General features: G+C 51.6%; 1 protein-coding gene across 4 annotated transcripts in view; it reads right to left on the bottom strand.

Annotated features, from left to right (window-relative positions):
* Nucleotides 1-1,116: 1,116 nt before the first annotated feature.
* xrcc1 (X-ray repair complementing defective repair in Chinese hamster cells 1) overlaps nt 1,117-26,904 on the bottom strand; it is a 39,883-nt gene continuing 14,095 nt past the window's right edge. For all 4 annotated transcript variants that reach the window (XM_060852653.1, XM_060852654.1, XM_060852651.1 and 1 more), the window contains exons 7-17: nt 22,184-22,329; nt 21,189-21,333; nt 14,985-15,258; nt 12,531-12,647; nt 10,064-10,157; nt 8,863-9,040; nt 8,264-8,321; nt 5,525-5,658; nt 4,658-4,748; nt 3,442-3,517; nt 1,117-2,017 (exon numbers count right to left, since the gene is read on the bottom strand). In XM_060852653.1, coding sequence (XP_060708636.1) covers nt 1,904-2,017; nt 3,442-3,517; nt 4,658-4,748; nt 5,525-5,658; nt 8,264-8,321; nt 8,863-9,040; nt 10,064-10,157; nt 12,531-12,647; nt 14,985-15,258; nt 21,189-21,333; nt 22,184-22,329 — 1,427 coding nt within the window. In that variant the 3' untranslated portion in view covers nt 1,117-1,903. The remainder of the gene's footprint in view (nt 2,018-3,441; nt 3,518-4,657; nt 4,749-5,524; nt 5,659-8,263; nt 8,322-8,862; nt 9,041-10,063; nt 10,158-12,530; nt 12,648-14,984; nt 15,259-21,188; nt 21,334-22,183; nt 22,330-26,904) is intronic.

The following is a 26,904-nucleotide window of genomic DNA, read 5'->3' as shown; positions in this document are numbered from 1 at the left end:
CGTCTTTCTTTCCTACAAAATAAAACCTCGGCCCCGGATGTAAATTCAGGGATATTCCGGCAGGGTGCTGGGCGTGGAAGGTCGCGCCAGTAAACGCCCGATGGAAAAAAAAATATGAAGGAAGAGGTAACGAGAGGCTGACTACACAACCCAACCCCCCCAAGGAGGCAATCTCCATCAGACGTCCAACCCACACCACGCCGACCTCTTTGATGTTACCGAACACACTGACAAAACAGCGGCAGACAAATCGATCAGCTCAGCGAGGAAACTTACAAACTGAGCTACAAATCTTGTCAAAAATTGACCCCTCTTTCTGCTACCCTCCCCTTTGACCTCTCAAAGAGATCTCTGCAAACTTCGAATCTGAACCAGTGGATGAAATCCTTTTTATTTTTAGGTTTCACTTCTTTAAAATCTTTTGAGGGCAGCACGGTGGCACAGTCGTTAGCAACTGCTGCCTCACGGCGCCAGGGACCCAGGTTCGATTCCACCCTTGGGTGACTGTGTGGAGTGTGCACATTCTCCCCGTGTCTGCGTGGGTTTCCTCCGGGTGCTCCGGTTTCCTCCCACAGTCCAAAGATGTGTAGGTTAGGGTGGATTGGCCATGCTAAATTGTCCCATAGTGCCCAGGGATGTGTAGGTTAGGGTGGATTGGCCATGCTAAATTGTCCCATAGTGCCCAGGGATGTGCAGGTTAGGGTGGATTGGCCGTGCTAAATTGTCCCATAGTGTTCAGGGATGTGTAGGTTCGGTACATTAGTCAGGAGTAAATGTAGAGCAATGGGTCTCGGCAGATTACTCTGCAGAGGGTCAGTGTGGACTTGTTGGGCTGAAGGGCCTGTTTCCACATTGTAGGGGATTCTCTGATTAACCTTTGCTCTTGTTATTCCAAATACCTCTCCATTTGTGTTCTACCTTTTCAGGAATATCGAGAAAACAGATTGAAAAGGATCTGCTGGTGTGCTCGCAGCCCAAAATATTGGGAGCGTGGAGCCATGAGAGGAGCCATGAGAAAAACCATTAAACACTCTTGTGTTACAGGTAAAGATCAAAGATAAAAACTTCACTCGAGTGCTGCACCGTCAATGGAATCAATGAAGAAATGAACAAAGCTTAGACTTTCTCAGCTTCAAAAAACCCCTTCAGGGCTTTAAGCAAACGCGTCTGGTTTATTTACAAGAAAATAGAATCAAACAACAAAAGCTATCAATTGAGCAAAGATTTAGACAATTTCAAACAATATCAGTAGCTCTGTTGACTGCGTGACCTCCTCTTCGATCTCTCACCTTGATACAGGCTGATCTAAAATACACCTTCAAGAGGCAAGTTATTCTGGATTTTTGGAAGCTTTTATCCTTGAGAAGGAATGTGAGGGGCGAGAGGCTGCGGTGGAGATTCATCGGACCTGCTGCAGAGGGGACAGATTTCAGTGACAGGGTTCACTCTTATGGGAGTGAAGGACACCAGGTAGGAATGTACAAAACGCCCAAAAAATATTTTTAAAAAGTGTGGGCAAAGAAAACCTGTTCTGGGGGAGACAGAGTCTTCAGGTTTTGAGGAAAAAGGGAAGAGGTCTCTGCCCAAGGGTGTTGTGGGGGAAGCGCAGATGATGAATGATTTCAAAAGGAATTTGAAGAGACGCATAAGAGAAATAAACTTGCAATGCTACAAGAATCCAGCAAGGATGGGACTAACGGGATCATCTGATACAGAACTAGAATGAACTCAGTGGACCGAATGGCCTCCCTCATCGCCATGATAAAATGCTTTGTTTCCTCACACACGCTCAGCTGGCCTGACAGATTTGATGCCAGGATCCGGGGGTCTCTGCCTCTCAGTGTTCAGCTCCACTGCCCTCCCTCTGGCCTCAGGGGACCAACAGGAGATGGGTTTCGAGCAGCTATTGCTGAGGGACCACCACGTAGGGCTGGTGGGGCACCATTCTCTGCTTCGCATTGCACACGTACACCCATCGAGGCTTCACAAAGGCCAGGTTGGAGTTCTCCGTCAGAGCCTGAGGCAGAAAGGGTCAAATCACATCATCCGTCTGTACAAGTCAAACGATTGCTCAACACCAAACCAAACTGTCTGTACCCCAATTCACGGCTCCCAGTTTTACATCACTGCTCCCCCCTCTCCCACACTCTAGCGTCCGAATCAGATACACGCAGCCTCAAAGCCCTTTTCAGAAATTTGGAAATACAACAATGTCAGTGCTGAGGGAGTGGGCACTGTCAGAGGGTCAGTGCTGAGGGAGTGGACACTGTCGAAGGGTCAGTGCTGAGGGAGTGGACACTGTCGGAGGGTCAGGGCTGAGGGAGTGGGCACTGTCGGAGGGTCAGTGCTGAGGGAGTGGACACTGTCGGAGGGTCAGGGCTGAGGGAGTGGGCACTGTCGGAGGGTCAGTGCTGAGGGAGTGGACACTGTCGGAGGGTCAGGGCTGAGGGAGTGGGCACTGTCGGAGGGTCAGTACTGAGGGAGTGTCGCACTGTCGGCGGGTCAGTGCTGAGGGAGTGCTGCACTGTCGGAGGGTCAGTGCTGAGGGAGGGCTGCACTATCGGAGTGTCAGTGCTGAGGGAGTGGACATTGTCAGAGGGTCAGTGCTGAGGGAGGGCTGCACTATCGGAGTGTCAGTGCTGAGGGAGTGGGCACTGTCAGAGGGTCAGTGCTGAGGGAGTGGACACTGTCGAAGGGTCAGTGCTGAGGGAGTGGACACTGTCGGAGGGTCAGGGCTGAGGGAGTGGGCACTGTCGGAGGGTCAGTGCTGAGGGAGTGGACACTGTCGGAGGGTCAGGGCTGAGGGAGTGGGCACTGTCGGAGGGTCAGTGCTGAGGGAGTGGACACTGTCGGAGGGTCAGGGCTGAGGGAGTGGGCACTGTCGGAGGGTCAGTACTGAGGGAGTGTCGCACTGTCGGCGGGTCAGTGCTGAGGGAGTGCTGCACTGTCGGAGGGTCAGTGCTGAGGGAGGGCTGCACTATCGGAGTGTCAGTGCTGAGGGAGTGGACATTGTCGGAGGGTCAGTGCTGAGGGAGGGCTGCACTATCAGAGTGTCAGTGCTGAGGGAGTGGACATTGTCGGAGGGTCAGTGCTGAGGGAGTGGACATTGTCGGAGGGTCAGTGCTGAGGGAGTGCTGCACTGTCGGAGGGTCAGTGCTGAGGGAGTGGGCACTGTCGGAGGGTCAGTGCTGAGGGAAGACTTGCCTGGTTAATGCCAAACTAAAAACTTCTACGATGTGTCTCCACTCTCAGCAAAAGCCTAATTCTGCACAATGAAGCCAGCAGCGGTATTATCCTTCAGGTGGGGGCTGCCTGTGACTGGAATCCCTTGATAAAAGGATGTACCATGAAGGGACTGCATGTGAAGCAGCGGCCTGAGCTCTCAACGCCACGCTCACCGCTGTCTGCTCAGAGATACGAAACACACCCCTCCCGTCTCACCTCGTCAAATCGGTCATCCCACTCCTCCGCTGTGATCACGTAGTTTACAGAGTCGTTCATGTACTCCTCCAGGGCCCTGCACGCGGAGGGAAAGGGAACACGCGTGTCACATGAGGCAGCAAGTGGAGGGTCGGGCAGGGCTGGGGCTGCTCCGCTGTAACCACCATCTTGGCTGGTGGGGGCTTGATGGGAGGGACCTCCATCCAGGTAGCCCACCCACCCCCACCATCCGAAAGCGCAGCGTCCCTATGAAACCTTTTGTAAACCGAAATGGTGAAAAGCGAAGCAGCGTTCACTTATTGAGGCAACAGTTCGACTTTTCCCGTAAAAGCGAAAATCCCCTTTGGATTTCTTTCAGTTAGCGAAAGCAGGTACTAACGTAGGACTTCTGTGAAAGTGAAGAGGCATAAAGCTAACACTGGAACAGCGGGGGATACCTGGGACAGAAACAGGAGGGAGGGGAGACCAACCGACTCATCGAGGTGGATCCAGAGTTTCACCATCCCCTTCCGTGATTCTTTCAAATAGAGAACCTGCAGGGGACTTGACAGGTTGGAGTGAGCTCACTACTGGCAGAGGAGTCTAACTACAGCCTGGGCAGCAGGGCCCAGTCTCGGTATGGGCAGGGGGCAGCCATTTTGGACGCCTGAGACCTTGTAAAGTGTGAGAGAGAGAGAGGAGGAGAGGAGAGAGAGAGAGAGAGAGAGGAGAGAGGGGGAGAGAGGAGGAGAGAGGAGAGGGAGAGGAGAGAGAGAGAGAGAGGACGAGAGAGAGAGAGAGGGAGAACGAGAGGGGGGGAAGAGAGTGAGAGAGAGGAGAGAGAGGAGAGAGAGGAGAGAGAGGAGAGAGGGAGAGAGAGGAGAGAGAGAGAGAGAGAAAAAGAGGAGAGAGAGAGAGAGAGAGAGGAGAGAGGGGGAGAGAGGAGGAGAGAGGAGAGGGAGAGAGAGAGAGAGGGGAGAGAGAGAGAGAGAGGAGAGAGGGAGAGAGAGGAGAGAGGGAGAGAGAGGAGAGAGGGAGAGAGAGGAGAAGCGAGAGAGAGGAGAAGGAGAAGAGAGGAAAAGACAGAGAGAAGACAGAGAGATGGCAGAGAGAGAGAGAGAGAGAGAGAAGACAGAGAGAGAGAGAGAGAGAGAGAGAGAGCACGCGCCAGGGTTATCTGTGGCCCTGGGTGAGAGGGTGCCTTGTGCCCATAATCGAGCAACACAATCGGACTCACCCGTTGAAGGCGGTGATATAGCGGCTCAACATTCGATGCTCATCGTTGGGGAAGTCCCCGTACAGCAGGAAGTGCTTCCCCAGAAAAAGATCTGTCGCAAACAAAACAGGTAAGAGTTAACGCACACCGAGATGGAAAGGTCATTAACGCTGCTGCCATCTCTCATGGGAAGCAGAACCATTTATGACAGAAACGGACTTATACCACAGTTCAGTAACAAAAATCAGACATCCCCCAACCCAGGGGGGTAAAGGGGACAGCCCCCAACCCGGGCCCTAAAAGCCTACATCCTGAAGGGATTTCCATGGATTTGTTTGGGTGCACAGTCACCAACATTAACCATGGCTGACTGATGGCCATTCGAGCTCACTGAAGCTCAGAGTGCAGCACCACACACATGGGGTCAACATCTGTCTGAGTACAATAATCCCACATCCCAACATACCAGTCCACATCCCGGGCAGCTATAGCAACGCGAGTGAGTATCTGGGTACAATCAGTTCTGCTGTGACCCAGGTTTCTTCTACATAAGCTGAAGAATTTAGATGGTTATTGGTCACACATGAACTATCCTTCCCCGCACTGAGTCCTGTGCCGTTAGTTTAAATGGTGCTGATATTGCGGGACTTTCTTACTGAGCGAGAACTGGACTATCAGGTTATATCCGAACTGAGTGCACTGCTTCAATGGGAGCAGTGTTTGACGGTTTCAGGCATTGGATTCCAGCTTTCCACTGACCACAGGGTGAAAACAGATTCTCCTCCTCACCCTTTTCGCTGACAGCCTGTTAATTAAGCTCTCGGCTAATGGAGAGAGTGCACCTCGCTGTGCACCCACTCAGCGCTGGGAAGGTGATGCCAGACTCACCAGGGAGCTCAGGGATGGGGAGGTCAAGGTCTCCAGCGCCACTCTCCTCCACGTCGGTGTTTTCGTCCGTGGAGCCAGCGTACGGATCGATTTCCTCCTTGGCCTGGAGCTGCTTCTGATTGTATTCCTGGACCCTGAAATGGAGAATCCCACATACAGAAGATCAAAGCCTCCCCCTGCTCAGAGCGGGGAGCAGCTCACACCTGCAGCATGGTAGAAACCGCACCTTGGTGTTCACATGGAGTGATAGGTCACACACAGAAACCTTCAAGAGAGTCCGAGCTCAGAATATCAGGGAGAGGCCTCTCAAAGCTCCAAAGAGCTACTTCTGAGTTTAAAAGGAGCACCTTTAAAAGGACAATGCAAAAGGGAGACTTTCAGATTCCTTCCGCGGGGATACAGCCTGCATTTGCTCTCCATCCTCCAACCGCGCCTGGAGGAGGTGGGGATCAGCCATCAGCTGGAGACATGGCAGTGCACGGGGACAGACAGATGACAGACAAGATATTCCAGACCTGAGGGCAGGAGGGACTGAATGTAGGGTGTAACCGGGCAGGGAACACACCCAGGGGAGCCGCAAGAGACGGGGACTGCAGCAATGCTAACCCTCCTGAGGGTTATAGAGGTTGGAGGGGGTTACAGAGATAGGGAGGGGGTGTGGGGATTGGAGGGGGTTACAGAGATAGGGAGGGGGTGTAGGGGCTGGAAGGGACTACAGAGTTAGGGAGGGGGTGTAGGGGCTGGAGGGGGTTACAGAGATAGGGAGGGGGTGTAGGGGCTGGAGGGGGTTACAGAGATAGGGAGGGGGTGTAGGGGCTGGAGGGGGTTACAGAGATAGGGAGGGGGTGTGGGGATTGGAGGGGGTTACAGAGATAGGGAGGGGGTGTAGGGGCTGGAAGGGACTACAGAGTTAGGGAGGGGGTGTAGGGGCTGGAGGGGATTACAGAGATAGGGAGGGGGTGTGGGGGCTGGAGGGGGTTACAGAGATTGCGGAGTGGGGGTGCTGTCAGCCTGACCCTGGAGTGTTATTTTAAATGAAATGGATAATTGATACTGAAGAGAGAGAGAGAGAGAGACACAGAGCATGGTGAAGCCTTTTATCATGAAGATCCTCAAGGAGGTCCTTTAATGTTATGTTTGATCCTGCACTCGGATTGAAAATGAACGTTTCTGAGCCACTCCTCACCCGGTGCTCACCCACACCCCGGCTCGAGGGTGGTCACGGTTCGGACAACGTCCTCATTGGGATTGAAGGCACTTCCATTCTCCCTCTCCCTAGTTGACACCATTCCCCTCCCCCCACTCTCCCCGCTGACACCATTCCCCTCCGCCCACTCTCCCAGCAGACACCATTCCCTTCCCTATCTGCTATCCAGTAATAACATTAGCAAATTTGCTGATGATACTAAGCTGGGTGGCAGGGTGAAATGTGAGGGGGATGTTAGGAGATTACAGGGTGACCTGGACAGGTTAGGTGAGTGGTCAGATACATGGCAGGTGCAGTTTAATGTGGATAAATGTGTGGTTATCCACTTTGGTGGCAAGAACAGGAAGGCAGATTACTACCTAAATGGAATCAATTTAGGTAAAGGGGCAGTACAGAGAGATCTGGGTGTTCTTGTACACCAGTCAATGAAGGTAAGCATGCAGGTACAGCAGGTAGTGAAGAAGGCTAATAGCATGCTGGCCTTCATAACAAGAGGGATTGAGTATAGAAGCAAAGAGGTGCTTCTGCAGCTGTACAGGGCCCTGGTGAGACCACACCTGGAGTACTGCGTGCAGTTCTGGTCTCCAAGTTTGAGGAGAGACATTCTGGCTATTGAGGGAGCGCAGCGTAGGTTCACGAGGTCAATTCCTGCAATGGCGGGATTACCTTACATTGAAAGATTGGAGCGACTGGGCTTGTATACCCTTGAGTTTAGAAGACTGCGAGGGGATCTGATTGAGGCATATAAGATTATTAAAGGATTGGACACTCTGGAGGCAGGAAACATGTTTCCGCTGATGGGTGAGTGCCAAACCAGAGGACACAGCTTAAAAATACGGGGTAGACCATTTAGGACAGAGATGAGGAGAAACTTCTTCACCCAGAGAGTGGTGGCTGTGTGGAATGCTCTGCCCCAGAGGGCAGTGGAGGCCCAGTCTCTGGATTCATTTAAGAAAGAGTTAGATAGAGCTCTCAAGGAGAGTGGAACCAAGGGTTACGGAGCTATGGCAGGAACAGGATACTGATTCAGGATGATCAGCCATGATCATAATGAATGGTGGTGCAGGCTCGAAGGCCTACTCTTGCACCTATTGTCTATTGTCCCCCCAGTCTCCCAGCAGACACCATTCCCCTCCCCCCAGCAATCACCATTCCCCTCCCCCCAGTCCCCCAGCAGACACCATTCCCCTCCCCCCAGTCCCCCAGCAGACACCATTCCCTTCCCCCCAGTCTCCCAGTAGACACCATTCCCCTCCCCCCAGTAGACACCATTCCCCTTCCCCCAGTCTCCCAGCAGACACCATTCCCCTCCCTCCAGTCCCCCAGCTGACACCATTCCCCTCCCTCAGCCACTCCCTCTCCCCGGTTGAGAGCAGAAACCTCCCTGATTGGCCAAGTTGTTGGTTACCTTTACCTAACAGGCCTTGTGACATCATGTCGGGTCAGATTTGATGAGATTGGCATTGCTTACTGTTATCAAGGCACTACGTAAATGCAGGCTCATACATCAGCTTCAGAAAGGAGATAGCTACCTTTTGAGTTCATCCTCAGTGTCACAGCCAGAATCACCATCAAAGCTCCTCCCAGGAACTGGTAAGGACAGAAAACAAACCAAATCAGATGAGGCGGCCATTTTCCCACTTGTGTCACCCACAACTAGAGGATATTTCCACGGCGATTAAAAAAAAACAGATCTGCAGCTGTATCTTCGAGGAAGTACAACCTGCACTGTGCACAGATACAGGTGAAATGCACAGGCCAGCTAGTCCATCAGGTCTGTCCTGGCTCGCAGATCGCTCTCATTACTCTCACACCTCCACGCAGCCTGCGCTATCTGGAGGTTACAGAGATAGGGAGGGGGTGTAGGGGCTGGAGGGGGTTACAGAGATAGGGAGGGGGTGTAGGGGCTGGAGGGGGTTACAGAGATAGGGAGGGGGGTGTAGGGGCTGGAGGGGGTTACAGAGATAGGGAGGGGGTGTAGAGGCTGGAGGGGGTTACAGAGATAGGGAGGGGGTGTAGGGGCCGGAGGGGGTTACAGAGATAGGGAGGGGGTGTAGGGGCTGGAGGGGGTGACAGTTTGTGGTCGTGTACAGGTCCCTCAGTGCTGCCCTTGCTCCCCGAATCCCCAAACCTGGCAAATCCTCATCGGTGGATCCTCCATAGTCTTCATCCGGAGTCAGGGGTCTGGGCTGGCCGCTCGATGACGAGCTGGCCCCAGGGTGGCCTTGGCTTGTTCTCGGAGGCTCCGGCCTGGGGGTGACTCTGTGCTCCTTGGCTGGCAGCTTGCGAGACCCCTCTGGGGGCGTGGTCTGTAATGGAGGAGGTCGGAGATCAGTGAAGGGAGCTCTGAAACCCCAGCTCTGGGAGCAGAGCCGCTCCCTCAGATGCTCTTCGGCTCAACCCATTTCACACAACAAGAGAATCAACTCGGAACGGGTTTGGAAATGCTCGTGACCGTTCGGCCCATCAGATTGCTGCCCTTGGACAGAGCTGAGCTGTAAAGGCGCAGCCTGACCCTCCCCTATGACCATATGTATATATTTCCCTCCCCACTCCTTTCCGCTTTCCTTAAAGACTATTCCCTCCGTGACTACCTGGTCAGGTACCCTCCCGTCCTGGCACCTTCCCCTGCCTCTGCAAACCCTGCTCCCACACCTCCTCCCTCACCTCCATCCAAGGCCCTAAAGGAGCCTTCCACATCCATCAAAGTTTTACCTGCACATCCACTAATATCATTTATTGTATCCGTTGCTCCCGATGCGGTCTCCTCTACCTTGGGGAGACTGGGCGCCTCCTAGCAGAGCGCTTTAGGGAACATCTCCGGGACACCCGCACCAATCAACCACACCGCCCTGTGGCCCAACATTTCAACTCCCCCTCCCACTCTGCCGAGGACATGCAGGTCCTGGGCCTCCTACACCGCCGCTCCCTCACCACCAGACGCCTAGAGGAAGAAGGCCTCATCTTTCGCCTCAGAACACTTCAACCCCAGGGCATCAATGTGGACTTCAACAGCTTCCTCATTTCCCCTCGCCCTCCACCCCACCAGCTCAGCGCCATCCTCATGACCTGTCAGACCTGCCAATCTCCCTTCCCACCCTCCTCCCTGACCTATCACCTTTACCCCCACCTCCACCCACCTAGTGCACTCTCAGCTACCCACCATTCCCAACCCCCTCCCATTTATCCCTCCACCCCCTCCGAGGCTCCCTGCCTTCATTCCTGATGAAGGGCTTTGCCCGAAACGGTCAATTCTCCTTCCCTTCGGATGCTGCCTGACCTGCTGTGCTTTTCCAGCACCGCTCTGACCGTGTGCGCGCGCCTGGTCGTACCTTCCTGTCTGCAGGCTGGGCCGTCGGCGCGCCACCCCATTCCTCGTCCTCCTCCAGCTCCTCACTGCTCGACTCGGCCCCGTCCAGTAGGTACCTGCTCCCGGCGACACAAGCAAAAGGCCTTTACAACAGCGTGGCCTGCGACAGTTCTCCCCTGAGGCCCACATTCAAACTTCCCAGCAAGCGTCAGCTCACCAGAAGCTCGCTCACCTGTGGGAGCGTGCTGTGCGCAAATTGGCTGCGACGTTTCCTGGGTCACAAGGACTGCTCTCCAGAAACACAGCCTGGCTAAACAGAACTTGTGAGGTTGTGTCAACCACAATCCAAAACCTGTCAGTCTAAAACGAGGTGGCATTTTATCTTAAACTAACCGTTTTGCCATGGCTTTGACTCAGTCACAGCAGGACTGTTTTTGTTGTTTGTTTGTTTAAAAAGGCAGCTCTGATTTCGGGGGCTGGATTGGCGGGTGAGGTACTAACAAAATCCTCCGAGTGCTCGGCTTTCGCTGCAGGCCCAGGTGCTCATTGCATATCAATACCCAGCTCAGAGCGGACACTCGAAACCTCTGCTTCTCCCACTCAATGGGGACCTGCAGCTCGTCTCATTGTCTCCTGAAACCAGGCCATTTCTGAACCTGTGTTTAAAATGTTCATCTGGCATGGGTGATTAAAGCAGAGGATGCTTTGAAGCTGCAACCAGAGAAGTGGGTCGCTGAGTGTCGAGGGGGCGGCAAACAAAGCTCGATTCACAGGCAACAACAAACAAGAGAGAGAGAGAGAGAGAGAGTGAGAGAGAGGGACAAGAACACAAAGGCAGAGAGAGAGAGAGACTGACACAGGGATGCACAGACAGAGAGGGAGAGAGACAGACAGAGTGGGGGAGAGTGAAAGAGACAGACAGACACAGGGACATACAGACAGACAGAGCAGGAGAGAGAGAGAGAGAGAGAGACACACACACACACACACACACACACACACACAGAGAAAGCAAGAAACTAACCCAAGGGACAGGAACACACAGAGGAGAGAGAGACAGACAGACACAGGGATGTACAGACATAGAGAGACAGAGAGAGGGGAAAAAAAGAGAGATAGACAAACAAACATAGGGACAGGAACACACAGACAGAGGAGAGACAGACAGACAGGCAGACACAGGGTTGCACAGACATAGAGAGACAGAGACAGAGAGAGGGGGAAAGAGAGAGAGAGACAGGGACATGAACACGCAGACAGAGGCAGATGGACAAACTTAGGGACAGGGAGAGAGAGAAAGAGAGAGAGACACACAGACAGACACAGGGACAGGAAAAGAGAGAGAGAGAGAGTGTGTGTGTGTGTGTGTGTGTGTGTGTGTCATGGAGAATACAGAAGCAAGGGACAGAGAGAGAGAAAGATGGGGGGAATGTGGAGGCGAGGGACAGAGAGAGGGACACAGAGGCGAGGGACAGAGAGAGAGAGAGAGAGGGACACAGATCCATCTAGTGTTTTTCCCTCAAACATCCCGACGGTGATCTGTTCAGCTCCCTGGGACAGTATCTCCCAATTGCTGGCAGACCGGAGGACTGGTCACTGCTCCATGGATGAGCCAGAGCTCCATTTACACACAGGCTCCCCCTGGGAAGCTTCCCATACTGCTCAGGCAGCTGTGTAAACAGCGCTTACAAAGAGAGTGCCCGGTTAGCAGCTTTGTATAAAATGCAGAGGGCCTTAGCTTTAAAGCAGCCTTTTCCCTGTTTCAGTCCACAATCAAAACGACAAGAAAATACCAACACAATGGTCGGCTTGAGAGGGTGAAAGAAGAAATGGGATAAAACTTCCAGAATGAAGTGTGAAAGATTCCAAAGTGGTGGGAGGGGGGAGGAGAAGATCAAAGAGAAAGTGATTACAAACACAGCACCTTCCAAAGGCTGCGATCTCCTCAGGATCTCGGAGAAATGTTGGTCCCTGCACCAAGTGGTCAGGTGACGTGCTAATGTCTCCTGACCCTTTCCCAGCAGCTGGCCACACCCTTCAGATGGAAGCTCCTTATACTGAGGTATTCGGCAACTCCTTCACATCCCAGAGCTGGGACTGTTTAATCCACGGCGTTAAACGGAAACCAAAGTAGGATCAGCAGCAGCCCAAGGGCACTGTAACCCAGTCAATATTTCCAGGAAGATGTCTGAACGTCCCAGCTGTTGCTGGTGGGTGGGGGGATGAAGACAGACACCAGTCTCTGGTGGTGTTACTGCGATGGTGACAGCCCCAGTGGGAGTCCCAAATGTCTCTATTCAATTCCTCAAAAACCCACCTGCCTTGTCCCAGCTTCCCATTCATGTTCCCTCCCTCCATACGGAGCCAGTTCCAGCCGACTGTCGATGTCTCGCTACGCGGAGGGCGCTACTAAAATGGAGGCTTCCCTCGGCCTGGGGGCTCTCTCCCCACCCCCTTCCCGAAGGACAGAGTTTCAGCTGGAGACTTACCGCTTGTGGGAGAGCCTCTGCTTCTTCTTGTGACAGTCCAAGATCCAATCCTTTCGGACCACACACCCACCTTGTGACTTGACCTGGGTGTACTTGGGAGTGTTCGCAAAGGCACAGCTGTGGAGGGAGAGAGAGAGAGAGAGAGAAAGAGAGAGAGAGAGACACAGACAGACAGACAGAGAGACAGAGAGAGACAGAGAGAGACGGGGAGAGAGAGAGAGAGAGAGAGAGAGAGAGAGAGATGGGGGGGGAAGAGAGAGACAGACAGACAGAGACAAACAGAGAGACAGAGACAGAAAGAGAGAAAGAGACAGAGACAGAGAGAGAGAGACACACACAGAGACAGAGAGGGAGAGAGAGAGGTGAGGGAAGAGAGACAGACAGACAGAGAGACAGCGAGAGAGAGGTGGGGGGGAGGGGGAAGAGAGACAGACACAGACAGAGAGGCACAGAGAGAGACAGACAGAGACAGACAGAGAGACAGAGGCACAGAGAGAGAGAGAGAGAGAGAGAGAGAGAGAGAGAGGAGAGAGAGAGAGAGAGAGAGAGAGAGAGGAGAGAGAGAGCGAGAGAGAGGAGAGAGAGAAGAGAGTGAGAGTGACACAGGCAGAGAGAGAGAGAGACGACATCAGAACAGGAACTGGCTCTAGATTGAGGATCTGCCTGCCTCTGAACACAACATGATCAACCCATCAGGTCCCGACCGGAAACGCTGACTCTCCTGCCCCTCTGAATGCTGCTTGACTTGCTGTACCTTTTCCAGCTCCACTCTTTACCGACTCAGATGTTCCAGCATTTGTAGTCCCCGTTGTCTCCAGGTTACTGTCACTCTCTGCCTTGAACCTATCGGCCTCCCTGTAGCCTCACACTATCTGTCCCATGTTTGTGCGTCCAACCTTCCCCGGGAACTGTCACAGTGCTCTGAACAACTTCACCTCACTGACGGTGAGACACAGGCTAGGCCGTCCAGCCCCTCGAACCTGTCCCCCTTCCTCTCAGCGGGATGACAGCGGATCTGTGACCCGATTTTGTTTCCCTTGGTTAACAAGGACAACAATCCGACAGATGTGACATCAGCAACTTATCGACTGCCGTGTTTTTGGAATAGAGCTGTTTCGATGTTCTATCACCCGGCGTACACACAGACAGACAATGGAGGAAGGAAAGCTGGCCATTCGGGCCCTCTAGCCTGCTGCACCATTCGTCAAGATCTCCCTCGGCCTTACAAAACTCTTCAACGGCTCAGCCTCCACGACTCTCTGGAGAAGAGATGTCCAAAGACCGTAAACCCTCAGAAAACACAACACCCACCTCTCCGTTCCAGACAGGAGACTCCATTTTTAAATTGCATTGACAACCGTTCCCTCCTCTCACCCGTTAAATACCTGGCGTGATGTCGCAGACAGTCCCACAGTCCGAGTGTCTCTCGATCGGTCCTGGTCTGTTCTCCATTGGATGATCAAATCAACCTCCCCCCTTTAACCTTCTCAATTCCGAAGATCCTCGTCGTTTAACCTTTGGGATCATTCTGGTGAATCTACGCTGCAATTTCTCCGGGGCTAATACCTCCTCCCTGAGGATGTGGAGCCCGGAACCACTCTGGGTGTGGTCTGACCGGGGACTCTGTATGACGGGAGCACCACACCCAGCTCCTGGTGTTCTTGTCCCCGAGAGAGGGAGAAAGGCAAACACCTTACCGGGTTTTCAATCCTTTCCTGTGTTCCCGAGATATTTTAATGAGGCAGCAACCCCTCCTTCCTGCTCCCCACCCTCCCAGGTTCACTGTCGGCCTCCACCTTCTCCACTCACAGCTCACTCGCTGTGTCCACGGCGGCTCATATCCACCGCAATTGATTATCTCAGGGTGGATTCTTCCATCGAGCCTGGGAAACATAATCTGAACCTTTGAGACAATGAGAGGGTGGGAGAGGTTCAGAAACCCCTTCCACCCCTTGATGCTGGACCCAACTGCTCGTTCCAAACCAGCCTAGGACACAGAGCTGAGGGGCTGAATGGCCCATTGGTGCATAACACACATGAGGAATTGAATGGGTCACTTCCTGCTCCTCTCTAACAGGGTTAAGGGGCTGAATGGCCTGCTCCTGTTCCTGTGTAACAGGCTGGAGGAGGAGGGGCTGAATGGCCTCCTGTTCCTGTGTAACAGGCTGGAGGAGGAGGGGCTGAATGGCCTCCTGTTCCTGTGTAACAGGCTGGAGGAGGAGGGGCTGAATGGCCTCCTGTTCCTGTGTAACAGGCTGGAGGAGGAGGGGCTGAATGGCCTCCTGTTCCTGTGTAACAGGCTGGAGGAGGAGGCTGAATGGCCTGCTCCTGTTCCTGTGTAACAGGCTGGAGGAGGAGGGGCTGAATGGCCTCATGTTCCTGTGTAACAGACCGAGTGAGTCTCAATGGCACCCCCTGCTGTCTCTCTCTGCAATGACATTGCCGGTTACCTACATGAGGTGGGTGCAGTCGGGGGACCAGTCGCTCCGGTACTTGGCCCCCATTTCCAGAGCCTTGTCCCGCAACTCGGAGCGGAAAGGGTTCTGGAAGCCGCTCAGAACGAAGACGGTCCTCTCCAGGATGCGGTGGAACTCCACCGGCTCGCCAGACGCCCCTCCGTGTTTCTTCCCTTTCTTGGGAAGGGACCCGGCAGCTTTCCTGGAGGGGCCCAACAGTGTGGGGCTGAGGGGCCCAGCGTTCACAGGGGGCGCTGAGACACTGGCCTCGGCTGTCAAACAAATGGGATGGTGGGCAGGGAGGAACGAGAGAGGGGGAAGAGAGAGAGAGAGAGAGAGAGAGAGAGAGAGAGTGTGTGAAATGGTGCCAATTTCGAAAGGACAGAAAATATAACTGTATTTCGCCCAGCGTCTTCCAACGTTTCAGCAATTACCAGGATAACCCACACAGCCGACGGGATTAGTTGGTTGGAACTGACGTCACGGTTGTCATGAGCAAATGCAGCTCCCAATTTGCGCACAGGAAGCTCCCACAAAGGCTAATCTCTCAGGTCTCCCTTCTCCTTTTCAGGACGGCACGTTTGTGTCTCACACATCTCCGCAAAGCAGACACGGTTCCAGATTATTTGCTTTCTCGGTGACACTGGCTCAGGGATAAGTACTCGTTACCGGAGTTAGCTCCTTTGCGCCTTATTAGAATTGAGGTTACAGCATTTCTGCAAAACTGACCCTCCGACAGTGCGGCACTCCCTCAGCACTGACCCTCCGACAGTGCGGCACTCCCTCAGCACTGACCCTCCGACAGTGCGGCACTCCCTCAGCACTGACCCCCCGACAGTGCGGCACTCCCTCAGCACTGACCCTCCGACAGTGCGGCACTCCCTCAGCACTGACCCTCCGACAGTGCGGCACTCCCTCAGCACTGACCCTCCAACAGTGTGGCACTCCCTCAGCACTGACCCTCCGACAGTGCCCACTCCCACAGCACTGACCCTCTGACAGTGTCCACTCCCTCAGCACTGACCCTCCGACAGTGCGGCGCTCCCTCAGCACTGACCCTCCGACAGTGCGGCGCACCCTCAGCACTGACCCCCCGACAGTGCGGCGCACCCTCAGCACTGACCCCCCGACAGTGCGGCGCTCCCTCAGCACTGACCCTCCGACAGTGTGGCGCTCCCTCAGCACTGACCCTCCGACAGTGCCCACTCCCACAGCACTGACCCTCTGACATTGCGGCGCTCCCTCAGCACTGACCCCCTGAGAGTGCGGCGCTCCCTCAGCACTGACCCTCCGACAGTGTGGCGCTCCCTCAGCACTGACCCTCCGACAGTGCCCACTCCCACAGCACTGACCCTCTGACAGTGCGGCACTCCCTCAGCACTGACCCCCTGACAGTGTCCACTGCCTCAGCACTGACCCCCTGACAGTGTCCACTGCCTCAGCACTGACCCTCCGACAGTGCGGCGCTCCCTCAGCACTGACCCTCCGACAGTGCCCACTCCCTCAGCACTGACCTTCCGACAGTGCGGCGCTCCCTCAGCACTGACCCTCCGACAGTGCCCACTCCCTCAGCACTGACCCTCCGACAGTGCCCACTCCCTCAGCACTGACCCTCCGACAGTGCGGCGCTCCCTCAGCACTGACCCTCCGACAGTGCCCACTCCCTCAGCACTGACCTTCCGACAGTGTGGCACTCCCTCAGCACTGACCCTCCGACAGTGTGGCACTCCCACAGCACTAACCCTCTGACAGTGTGGCGCTCCCTCAGCACTGACCCTCCGACAGTGCCCACTCCCACAGCACTGACCCTCTGACAGTGCGGCGCTCCCTCAGCACTGACCCTCCGACCGTGCGCCACTTCCTCAGCACTGACCCTCCGACAGTGCCCACTCCCTCAGCACTGACCCTCTGACAGTGCCCACTTCCTCAGCACTGACCTTCCGACAGTGCGGCGCTCCCTCAGCACTGACCCTCCGACAGTGTGGCACTCCCTCAGCACTGACCCTCCGACAGTGCCCACTCCCTCAGCACTGACCCTCCGACAGTGCCCACTCCCTCAGCACTGACCCTCCGACAGTGCGGCGCTCCCTCAGCACTGAGCCTCTGACAATGACTTTATTTGACGAGTTAGGAAACTCTTTCAGGCACCCGGAGAAATGCAAATCTTTCATTCCCGAAAGTCGGAAAACTGAGACAGCATGGCATTGCAGGAATTATTCAACTAAGTCTCTCTCTCTCACACACAGACACACACACACTAACACACATCTGAAGACTGAATGAGATTCCCAGAGCAGAAACAAGCGACACATCTTTAGCTTACTTTCCCTCAGCCTCTTATACATCATGTTTAATTCATAGCTCGCTTTGTTCTTGCTTATTTTAGGAACTGTATTGTCGCTTATTTGATGTCTGTCCATCACCCATCACTCACGCTCCATGAATTAATCAGAGATGTGCACTGATGATGGAAATCTCTACTCCCCCCTCCACCCCCAACCCCTGTCAATCACCCGCTGATAAATATAGACCTAAACCAACAGTGAAGCTTCAATCATTTCACACTTTGGGGGAAAAAAAAACACCGTTTGGTTCCCAGACAAAACCTACCCATTCGCTGTCACTGGGTTGTCAGAGGAGACCTTCCTGTGTGCAAATTGGTTACTAGGCTTCCTGTGTTACCATAGTGACCTGAAGTACTTCACCGGCTTTCAAGGAAACATCCTGTGATGACAAAAGGCGCTACAGAAATGCAAGTTCCTTCATTTAAAGGCCGGTTAGGAGGATACAATTAGGAGCAGGAGGTGGTCATTTGGCCCCTCAACTCTGCTCTGCTATCCCATACTTTGGTGACTGGGGTTTTTCACCTCCCCCCGACACCCTGAGCCACCTCCGTCTGACGCACACTCATGGGACAGCTACAAGCCGTTGGGAAAAAGGATTTCAGAGCTTTCCAAACCTCCAAAAAGGAAAGAGTTTCTCCTCATCTCAGCTAAACAAAATGGCCACCTCTCTCCTCTGAGCCCATGCCTTCCGTGTTCCTGGAGGAGAGCAGTTTATCACGTTCCTTAGTGGGCGGCACGGTGGCACAGTGGTTAGCACTGCTGTCTCACAGCGCCTGAGACCCGGGTTCAATTCCTGACTCAGGCAACTGACTGTGTGGAGTTTGCACTTTCTCCCCGTGTCTGCGTGGGTTTTCTCTGGGTGCTCCAGTTTCCTCCCACAGTCCAAAGATGTGCAGGTTAGGTGAATTGGCCATGCTAAATTGCCCATGGTGTTAGGTAAAGGGGTAAATGTAGGGGTATGGATGGGTTGCGCTTCGGCGGGTCGGTGTGGACTTGTTGGGCCGAAGGGCCTGTTTCCACACTGTAAGTAATCTAATCTAATCTATGTTTGGAAACAGCTCAAAACGTATCGATCTGTCACCAAGCTTTCAGAGCACTGCTCCTTCGCCAGATGGATGAAGGGGCAGCGCTGCGAAAACTTGTGATTTCAAATAAACCTGGTGGACTGTAACCTGATGTTGTGTGATTACTTTGTCCAACCCTGACACCTCCGCACTTTGGAATTCTCGACGGCAGAGGGCTGTGGAAGCTGAGCGTTCCGGTATGTTTAAGGTAGAACTTGGAAGGTTTCGGATTCCCAGTGGAGTACAGGGTCAAAGGGCACGAAACTCTTCGGATCGAAGGCAGGGTCAGGCTCAACAGGCTGAATGGCTTACTCCCGTTACCCTGTCCCAATGATTCGTTTTGCCAAGTAAAAGGGAAGTTCAAAGTTCCTGCACAGGTCATCCTGCTACAATGTGCGTTTCGTTATCACAAGCGATTGACAAATTGGGGACACTGTTTCTTAAGTGTGAACTTTTAAAGCATGCGCTGGCTGTGAGGCAGTCACATCGCCGACACTGTTTCTAAAGTACGATTTTTCCATAATGCGAGGTGCACAAGAACACAGCCACTCGCTCTCTCTCTCTCTCTCTCTCTCATTTGAGAAAGAGAGACGACTGATAGAACATAGAACATAGAAAAATACAGCGCAGTACAGGCCCTTCGGCCCTTGGTGTTGCACTGACCGAAGCCCACCTAACCTACACTAGCCCAATAACCTCCATATGCTTATCCAATGCCCGCTTAAATGACCATAAAGAGGGAGAGTCCACCACTGTTACTGGCAGGGCATTCCATGAACTCACAACCCGCTGTGGAGTTTACCCCCGAGGGTCACCACATCTCAGGCGAGAGGTGAAGCACACTTCCTGAAAACCTCGGTTGGTGCAGGAATTGAACACTCACTGTTGGTATCACTGCATCACAAACCAGCCATCCAGCCAACTGAGCTAACTCTCACACACACAACTGTTTGATATCCCTTAATCTCACTCAATTTGTTTCTTCAGCCAATCTCACAGTTCTATCATTGACAACTGATCCACAATCAAGAGCCAAGGCACAACCTTTTCTTGACCTCTGTGTGGGGGAGTGTTTCTTAACTTCACTCCTGAAAGCTCTGGCCTGAACACTTCTTAGTCCCAGACACAACCCCCCCACCTGGTGGAATTTGTTTCTCTCCATCAACTCATAATCCCCCTCAATACCCTGAAAGCACAATCAAATCAGACATCACCCTCCAAATTGTGTGGCACGGTGACTCAGTGGTTAACACTGCTGCCTCACAGCGCCAGGGACCGGGTTCGATTCCAGCCTTGGGTGACTGTCTGTGTGGAGTTTGCACATTCTGGGTGCTCCGGTTTCCTCCCACTGTCCAAAGATGTGTAGGTTAGGGTGGATTGGCCATGCTAAATTGCCCACAGTATTCAGGGATGTGCAGGTTAGGGTGGATTGGCCATGCTAAATTGTCCCATAGTGCCCAGGGATGTGTAGGTTAGGGTCTAGGTGTGATGGTCTCTGGAGGCTGGGTGTGGGCTCGATGGGCTGAATGGCCTGCTTCCACACTATCGGGATTCTAGTGAATAAAACGCCCAGTGTGTGGGCTCCCTCCTTGTGATTTAACCAGGGTATGATTGACAGCCCTGGGATCAATCTGGTGAATAAACACTGCAATTCCCCCCAACGGTCAGGAACTCCTTCCTCAACGGGAAACCAGAGCTCCTCCCAGTCACTCTGGGTGTGGTCTAACCAGGGCTCTGGACAACTGGAGCACCGCACCCAGCTCCTGGTGCTCGAGAGAGAGAGAAACTGCCTTATTGTTTCTGTAACTGCTCGTGACCTTTTTGTATTTCCTACCCACCAAGTTTTCTTTGGGCCTCAGTGTTTTATGTGTGCCTCTCACTTTGCCCCACCCATTTCCCAGGTACATCATCTCTCTCCTTCGCCCCCTGTTAAAGGCAGCGACCGTCATTATTGGCACTGTGAGGCAGCAGTGCTAACCACTGAGCCACCGTGCCACACAATTTGGAGGGTGATGTCTGATTTGATTGTGCTTTCAGGGTATTGAGGGGGATTATGAGTTGATGGAGAGAAACAAATTCCACCAGGTGGGGGGTTGTGTCTGGGACTAAGAAGTGTTCAGGCCAGAGCTTTCAGGAGTGAAATTAAGAAACACTCCCCCACACAGAGATCAAGAAAAGGTTGTGCCTTGGCTCTTGATTGTGGTTATTCAGCTCATCAAGTCCACGCCAACTCCGCTGTGGATCAATCCAGCCTGCCCCATTTTTCCCCCACACTGTCTGTGTAATGCCGAGAGGTCATATCCCTTCAGGGGCCTGTCCAATGTCCGCGCTCACCATCTCCACTTGGGGCTCCTACCTATGGGCATTGGATCTCTCTCGTTGCATAAAACGGGTCTTCCTCACTAGCCCACCCCCTTGCGGCCTCCCTCCCTTACTCTACAGACCTCTTGCCCCAAAACCTTTCATTTGAGTCCACGCTGTCCTCGCACCATCAGCCAATCAGAGGTTTCTCTTATTGGAATCCCATTCTGGGCTCATCCCCCTCTGCCATACCATCCCTCAGTGACTCAGGACAACACCTGCTTCCTGGAAGCTATACCCCTTGCCTCCAAAACCTTTCGGGGTAAACCTTCCGGAACACCCCCTTGTCCTTCCTAAAGTGCGCTGTCTGGAATTCTAATTGTACCGTGGATTTTGGGAAGCTGTAATGTGACAAGCTGTGCTGCTAACACTTCACCTCTTCCATCCAACAGCTCAAACGGCAGTTTCTGAACCACGTTATGACCAGCATACCTTTGAACCTTTTCGTTGCGGACAGTGGCGGGCTCACTTTCTTGCTCGCAGCTTCTGGCCCTCCCCCGGGGCTCTCCTTTTTGACAGGAACGCTCCCCATCCTCTCCTTCGGAAAATCAAACTTCCTTTTCCCTGGAGTCGGTTGCTGGAATGCAGATCGAGAGACAGCTCACCACCCGATTTCCCCCGAGCAATTATACACATTCCCCCAGCAACCCAGGGCAGCCCTCGAATTGTGTACTGCCGAGTGGCTGTTCCAATCTCCCTCGTGTGTTTATCCAGCTTCTGATTTTAATACATCCAGAATATTCATCGCCACTGCAAGGGGAGTGATTTTTCCCATTCTTGTTTATTGCCAGGGGTGGCTGAGTGGGTGGGGACGGAGATGTCCCAGATTACACTTGAGGTTTAACCTTGCATTGACAGGGGGATGATGCACAGTGGCCAAACAGGTAGATGACCGACCTGCAAACGCTGACAGAGACACACCAATCTCGGAGAGGGGGAAAAAACCTGTTGGAACGTCAGCTATCATTATCCATAGCTCAGAATACAAAAAGTACGACTGGTACTGCAAGGGAGATTCCCTGAATTATCACACCATCTAACGCTCCCTCTAAGCCGACTGGTGCCATTTCCAGCACTGAGCTCCAGTTTCAGTCATCACCTCGAACATTAGTTACAGGTCGTGGAAATATTGCGGCCTGGTACACTGCTTCGATGCACCTTCCTATCAGTCAGATCACTCCACAGGCATCTCTTCGCCAGAGACAGAGAGAGATGGAGCCTGGATAATCGTGCAGACAAACAGCTCCCACTCCCCAAAGCCCACCAAGCCTGAGGGAGCGTGCACCATCCTCGGTGCACCGCTCATTATCTGGGGCTGGCATCGATGTGACAACTCCCACCTGCCCGTCCCCGAGTGAGTGGGCTTGCGCCAGGGAGCCAGTCGGAGGAGCAGGAGGTAGTGGTGGGGGTGGGGGTAAGCCGCGTACCTTTGCAGAGGGGGCGCTGGGTCCGGGCCTCGCAGGTTTCTCCTTCGCCGTGGACAAGGAGCTCGGAGATGTGACACCGCTCGCCTCCAATGCTGCCGCCGCGTAGCTCGCCGTGGGCTGGTCGCTCGCGGTCAGAGTAGACGTGGCTGGAGAAGGAGGAGGGAAATACAATCAGATGGCTGTGTGCACCAGGACTGATGTCCACAACACAGGAAAAAAATGATGAGGCCATCCCACTCGCATCCTTACAATCAACAGGATCATGACATCGAAAGTGACTGTGAGATCGACATGAGGTGTGGGATATCTTCTACAAACTGCAGGTTTGATGTAGATATCACCCTGCCATACCGTTGTAATAGGGGGACTCACAAGCTGGTTACTGCTGGTCACGCAGCCTCAACGATGTGCTGGGGTCTGCTGACTAAAAAAACTCAGTAAACTGCGATGGTTTACAATTGACCTCGATGCTGATGACTATTTGCTACGGTGTGCTATACAGATACACTGCGCAGACTGCACTGCTATGGATCACTGCACAAAACGACCCAGTACACTGCTTACTGCGGTGTACTGTTTAAACACACCCTGTAGATGGTTTACTGTGGTGTACTGTTTAAACACACCCTGTAGATGGTTTACTGTGGTGTACTGTTTTAACAGACCCTGTAGATGGTTTACTGTGGTGTGCTGTTTAAACACACCCTGTAGATGGTTTACTGTGGTGTATTGTTTAAACACACCCTGTAGATGGTTTACTGTCATGTGCTGTTTAAACAGACCCTGTAGATGGTTTACTGTGGTGTACTGTTTAAACACACCCTGTAGATGGTTTATTGTGGTGCACTGTTTAAACAGACCCTGTAGATGGTTTACTGTGGTGCACTGTTTAAACAGACCCTGTAGATGGTTTACTGTGGTGCACTGTTTAAACACACCCTGTAGATGGTTTACTGTGGTGCACTGTTTAAACACACCCTGTAGATGGTTTACTGTGGTGTACTGTTTAAACACACCCTGTAGATGGTTTACTGTGGTGTACTGTTTAAACAGACCCTGTAGATGGTTTACTGTGGTGTATTGTTTAAACAGACCCTGTAGATGGTTTACTGTGGTGTATTGTTTAAACACACCCTGTAGATGGTTTACTGTCATGTGCTGTTTAAACAGACCCTGTAGATGGTTTACTGTGGTGTACTGTTTAAACACACCCTGTAGATGGTTTACTGTGGTGTACTGTTTAAACACACCCTGTAGATGGTTTACTGTGGTGTACTGTTTAAACACACCCTGTAGATGGTTTACTGTGGTGCACTGTTTAAACAGACCCTGTAGATGGTTTACTGTGGTGTACTGTTTAAACACACCCTGTAGATGGTTTACTGTGGTGCACTGTTTAAACAAACCCTGTAGATGGTTTACTGTGGTGTACTGTTTAAACAGAACCTGTAGATGGTTTACTGTGGTGTACTGTTTAAACAGACCCTGTAGATGGTTTACTGTGGTGTACTGTTTAAACACACCCTGTAGATGGTTTACTGTGGTGCACTGTTTAAACACACCCTGTAGATGGTTTTCTGTGGTGTACTGTTTAAACAGACCCTGTAGATGGTTTACTGTGGTGCACTGTTTAAACAGACCCTGTAGATGGTTTACTGTGGTGCACTGTTTAAACACACCCTGTAGATGGTTTACTGTGGTGTACTGTTTAAACACACCCTGTAGATGGTTTACTGTCATGTGCTGTTTAAACAGACCCTGTAGATGGTTTACTGTGGTGTACTGTTTAAACACACCCTGTAGATGGTTTACTGTGGTGTACTGTTTAAACAGAACCTGTAGATGGTTTACTGTGGTGTACTGTTTAAACAGACCCTGTAGATGGTTTACTGTGGTGTACTGTTTAAACACACCCTGTAGATGGTTTACTGTGGTGCACTGTTTAAACACACCCTGTAGATGGTTTTCTGTGGTGTACTGTTTAAACAGACCCTGTAGATGGTTTACTGTGGTGTACTGTTTAAACAGACCCTGTAGATGGTTTACTGTGGTGTACTGTTTAAACACACCCTGTAGATGGTTTACTGTGGTGCACTGTTTAAACACACCCTGTAGATGGTTTACTGTGGTGCACTGTTTAAACAGACCCTGTAGATGGTTTACTGTGGTGCACTGTTTAAACACACCCTGTAGATGGTTTACTGTGGTGTACTGTTTAAACAGACCTTGTAGATGGTTTACTGTGGTGCACTGTTTAAACAGACCTTGTAGATGGTTTACTGTGGTGCACTGTTTAAACAGAACCTGTAGATGGTTTACTGTGGTGTACTGTTTAAACAGACCTTGTAGATGGTTTACTGTGGAGCACTGTTTAAACAGACCCTGTAGATGGTTTACTGTGGTGTACTGTTTAAACACACCCTGTAGATGGTTTACTGTGGTGTACTGTTTAAACACACCCTGTAGATGGTTTACTGTGGTGTACTGTTTAAACAGACCCTGTAGATGGTTTACTGTGGTGTACTGTTTAAACAGACCCTGTAGATGGTTTACTGTGGTGTACTGTTTAAACACACCCTGTAGATGGTTTACTGTGGTGTACTGTTTAAACACACCCTGTAGATGGTATACTGTGGTGTACTGTTTAAACACACCCTGTAGATGGTTTACTGTGGTGTACTGTTTTAACACACCCTGTAGATGGTTTACTGTGGTGTACTGTTTAAACACACCCTGTAGATGGTTTACTGTGGTGTACTGTTTAAACAGAACCTGTAGATGGTTTACTGTGGTGTACTGTTTAAACAGACCCTGTAGATGGTTTACTGTGGTGCACTGTTTAAACAGACCCTGTAGATGGTTTACTGTGGTGTATTGTTTAAACACACCCTGTAGATGGTTTACTGTGGTGTACTGTTTAAACACACCCTGTAGATGGTTTACTGTGGTGTACTTTTTAAACAGACCCTGTAGATGGTTTACTGTGGTGTACTGTTTAAACAGACCCTGTAGATGGTATACTGTGGTGTACTGTTTAAACAGACCCTGTAGATGGTATACTGTGGTGTACTGTTTAAACAGACCCTGTAGATGGTTTACTGTGGTGTACTGTTTAAACAGAACCTGTAGATGGTTTACTGTGGTGCACTGTTTAAACACACCCTGTAGATGGTTTACTGTGGTGTACTGTTTAAACAGACCCTGTAGATGGTTTACTGTGGTGCAGTGTTTAAACAGACCCTGTAGATGGTTTACTGTAGTGCAGTGTTTAAACAGACTCTGTAGATGGTTTACCGTGGTGTACTGTTTAAACAGAACCTGTAGATTGTTTACTATGGTGTACTGTTTAAACAGAACCTGTAGATGGTTTACTGTGGTGTACTGTTTAAACAGACCCTGTAGATGGTTTACTGTGGTGTACTGTTTAAACAGACCCTGTAGATGGTTTACTGTGGTGTACTGTTTAAACACACCCTGTAGATGGTTTACTGTGGTGTACTGTTTAAACACACCCTGTAGATGGTTTACTGTGGTGTACTGTTTAAACAGAACCTGTAGACGGTTTACTGTGGTGTACTGTTTAAACAGACCCTGTAGATGGTTTACTGTGGTGTAATTTTTAAACAGACCCTGTAGATGGTTTACTGTGGTGTACTGTTTAAACACACCCTGTAGATGGTTTACTGTGGTGCACTGTTTAAACACACCCTGTAGATGGTTTACTGTGGTGTACTGTTTAAACAGACCCTGTAGATGGTTTATTGTGGTGCACTGTTTAAACAGACCCTGTAGATGGTTTACTGTGGTGCACTGTTTAAACAGACCCTGTAGATGGTTTACTGTGGTGCACTGTTTAAACACACCCTGTAGATGGTTTACTGTGGTGTACTGTTTAAACACACCCTGTAGATGGTTTACTGTGGTGTACTGTTTAAACAGACCCTGTAGATGGTTTACTGTGGTGTACTGTTTAAACACACCCTGTAGATGGTTTACTGTGGTGTACTGTTTAAACAGAACCTGTAGATGGTTTACTGTGGTGTATTGTTTAAACAGACCCTGTAGATGGTTTACTGTGGTGTACTGTTTAAACACACCCTGTAGATGGTTTACTGTGGTGTACTGTTTAAACACACCCTGTAGATGGTTTACTGTGGTGTACTGTTTAAACAGACCCTCGTAGATGGTTTATTGTGGTGTACTGTTTAAACGGACCCTGTAGATGGTTTACTGTGGTGTACTGTTTAAACACACCCTGTAGATGGTTTACTGTGGTGTACTGTTTAAACACACCCTGTAGATGGTTTACTGTGGTGTACTGTTTAAACAGACCCTGTAGATGGTTTACTGTGGTGTACTGTTTAAACACACCCTGTAGATGGTTTACTGTGGTGTACTGTTTAAACAGAACCTGTAGATGGTTTACTGTGGTGTATTGTTTAAACAGACCCTGTAGATGGTTTACTGTGGTGTACTGTTTAAACACACCCTGTAGATGGTTTACTGTGGTGTACTGTTTAAACACACCCTGTAGATGGTTTACTGTGGTGTACTGTTTAAACAGACCCTCGTAGATGGTTTATTGTGGTGTACTGTTTAAACGGACCCTGTAGATGGTTTACTGTGGTGTACTGTTTAAACACACCCTGTAGATGGTTTACTGTGGTGCACTGTTTAAACAGACCCTGTAGATGGTTTATTGTGGTGCACTGTTTAAACAG

The sequence above is a fragment of the Hemiscyllium ocellatum genome, chromosome 38 (genome assembly GCF_020745735.1).
Source record: "Hemiscyllium ocellatum isolate sHemOce1 chromosome 38, sHemOce1.pat.X.cur, whole genome shotgun sequence".
Lineage (NCBI taxonomy): Eukaryota > Metazoa > Chordata > Chondrichthyes > Orectolobiformes > Hemiscylliidae > Hemiscyllium > Hemiscyllium ocellatum.
Note: the sequence above shows the minus strand (reverse complement) of the source record. Positions and strands in the feature narration are given on the sequence as shown.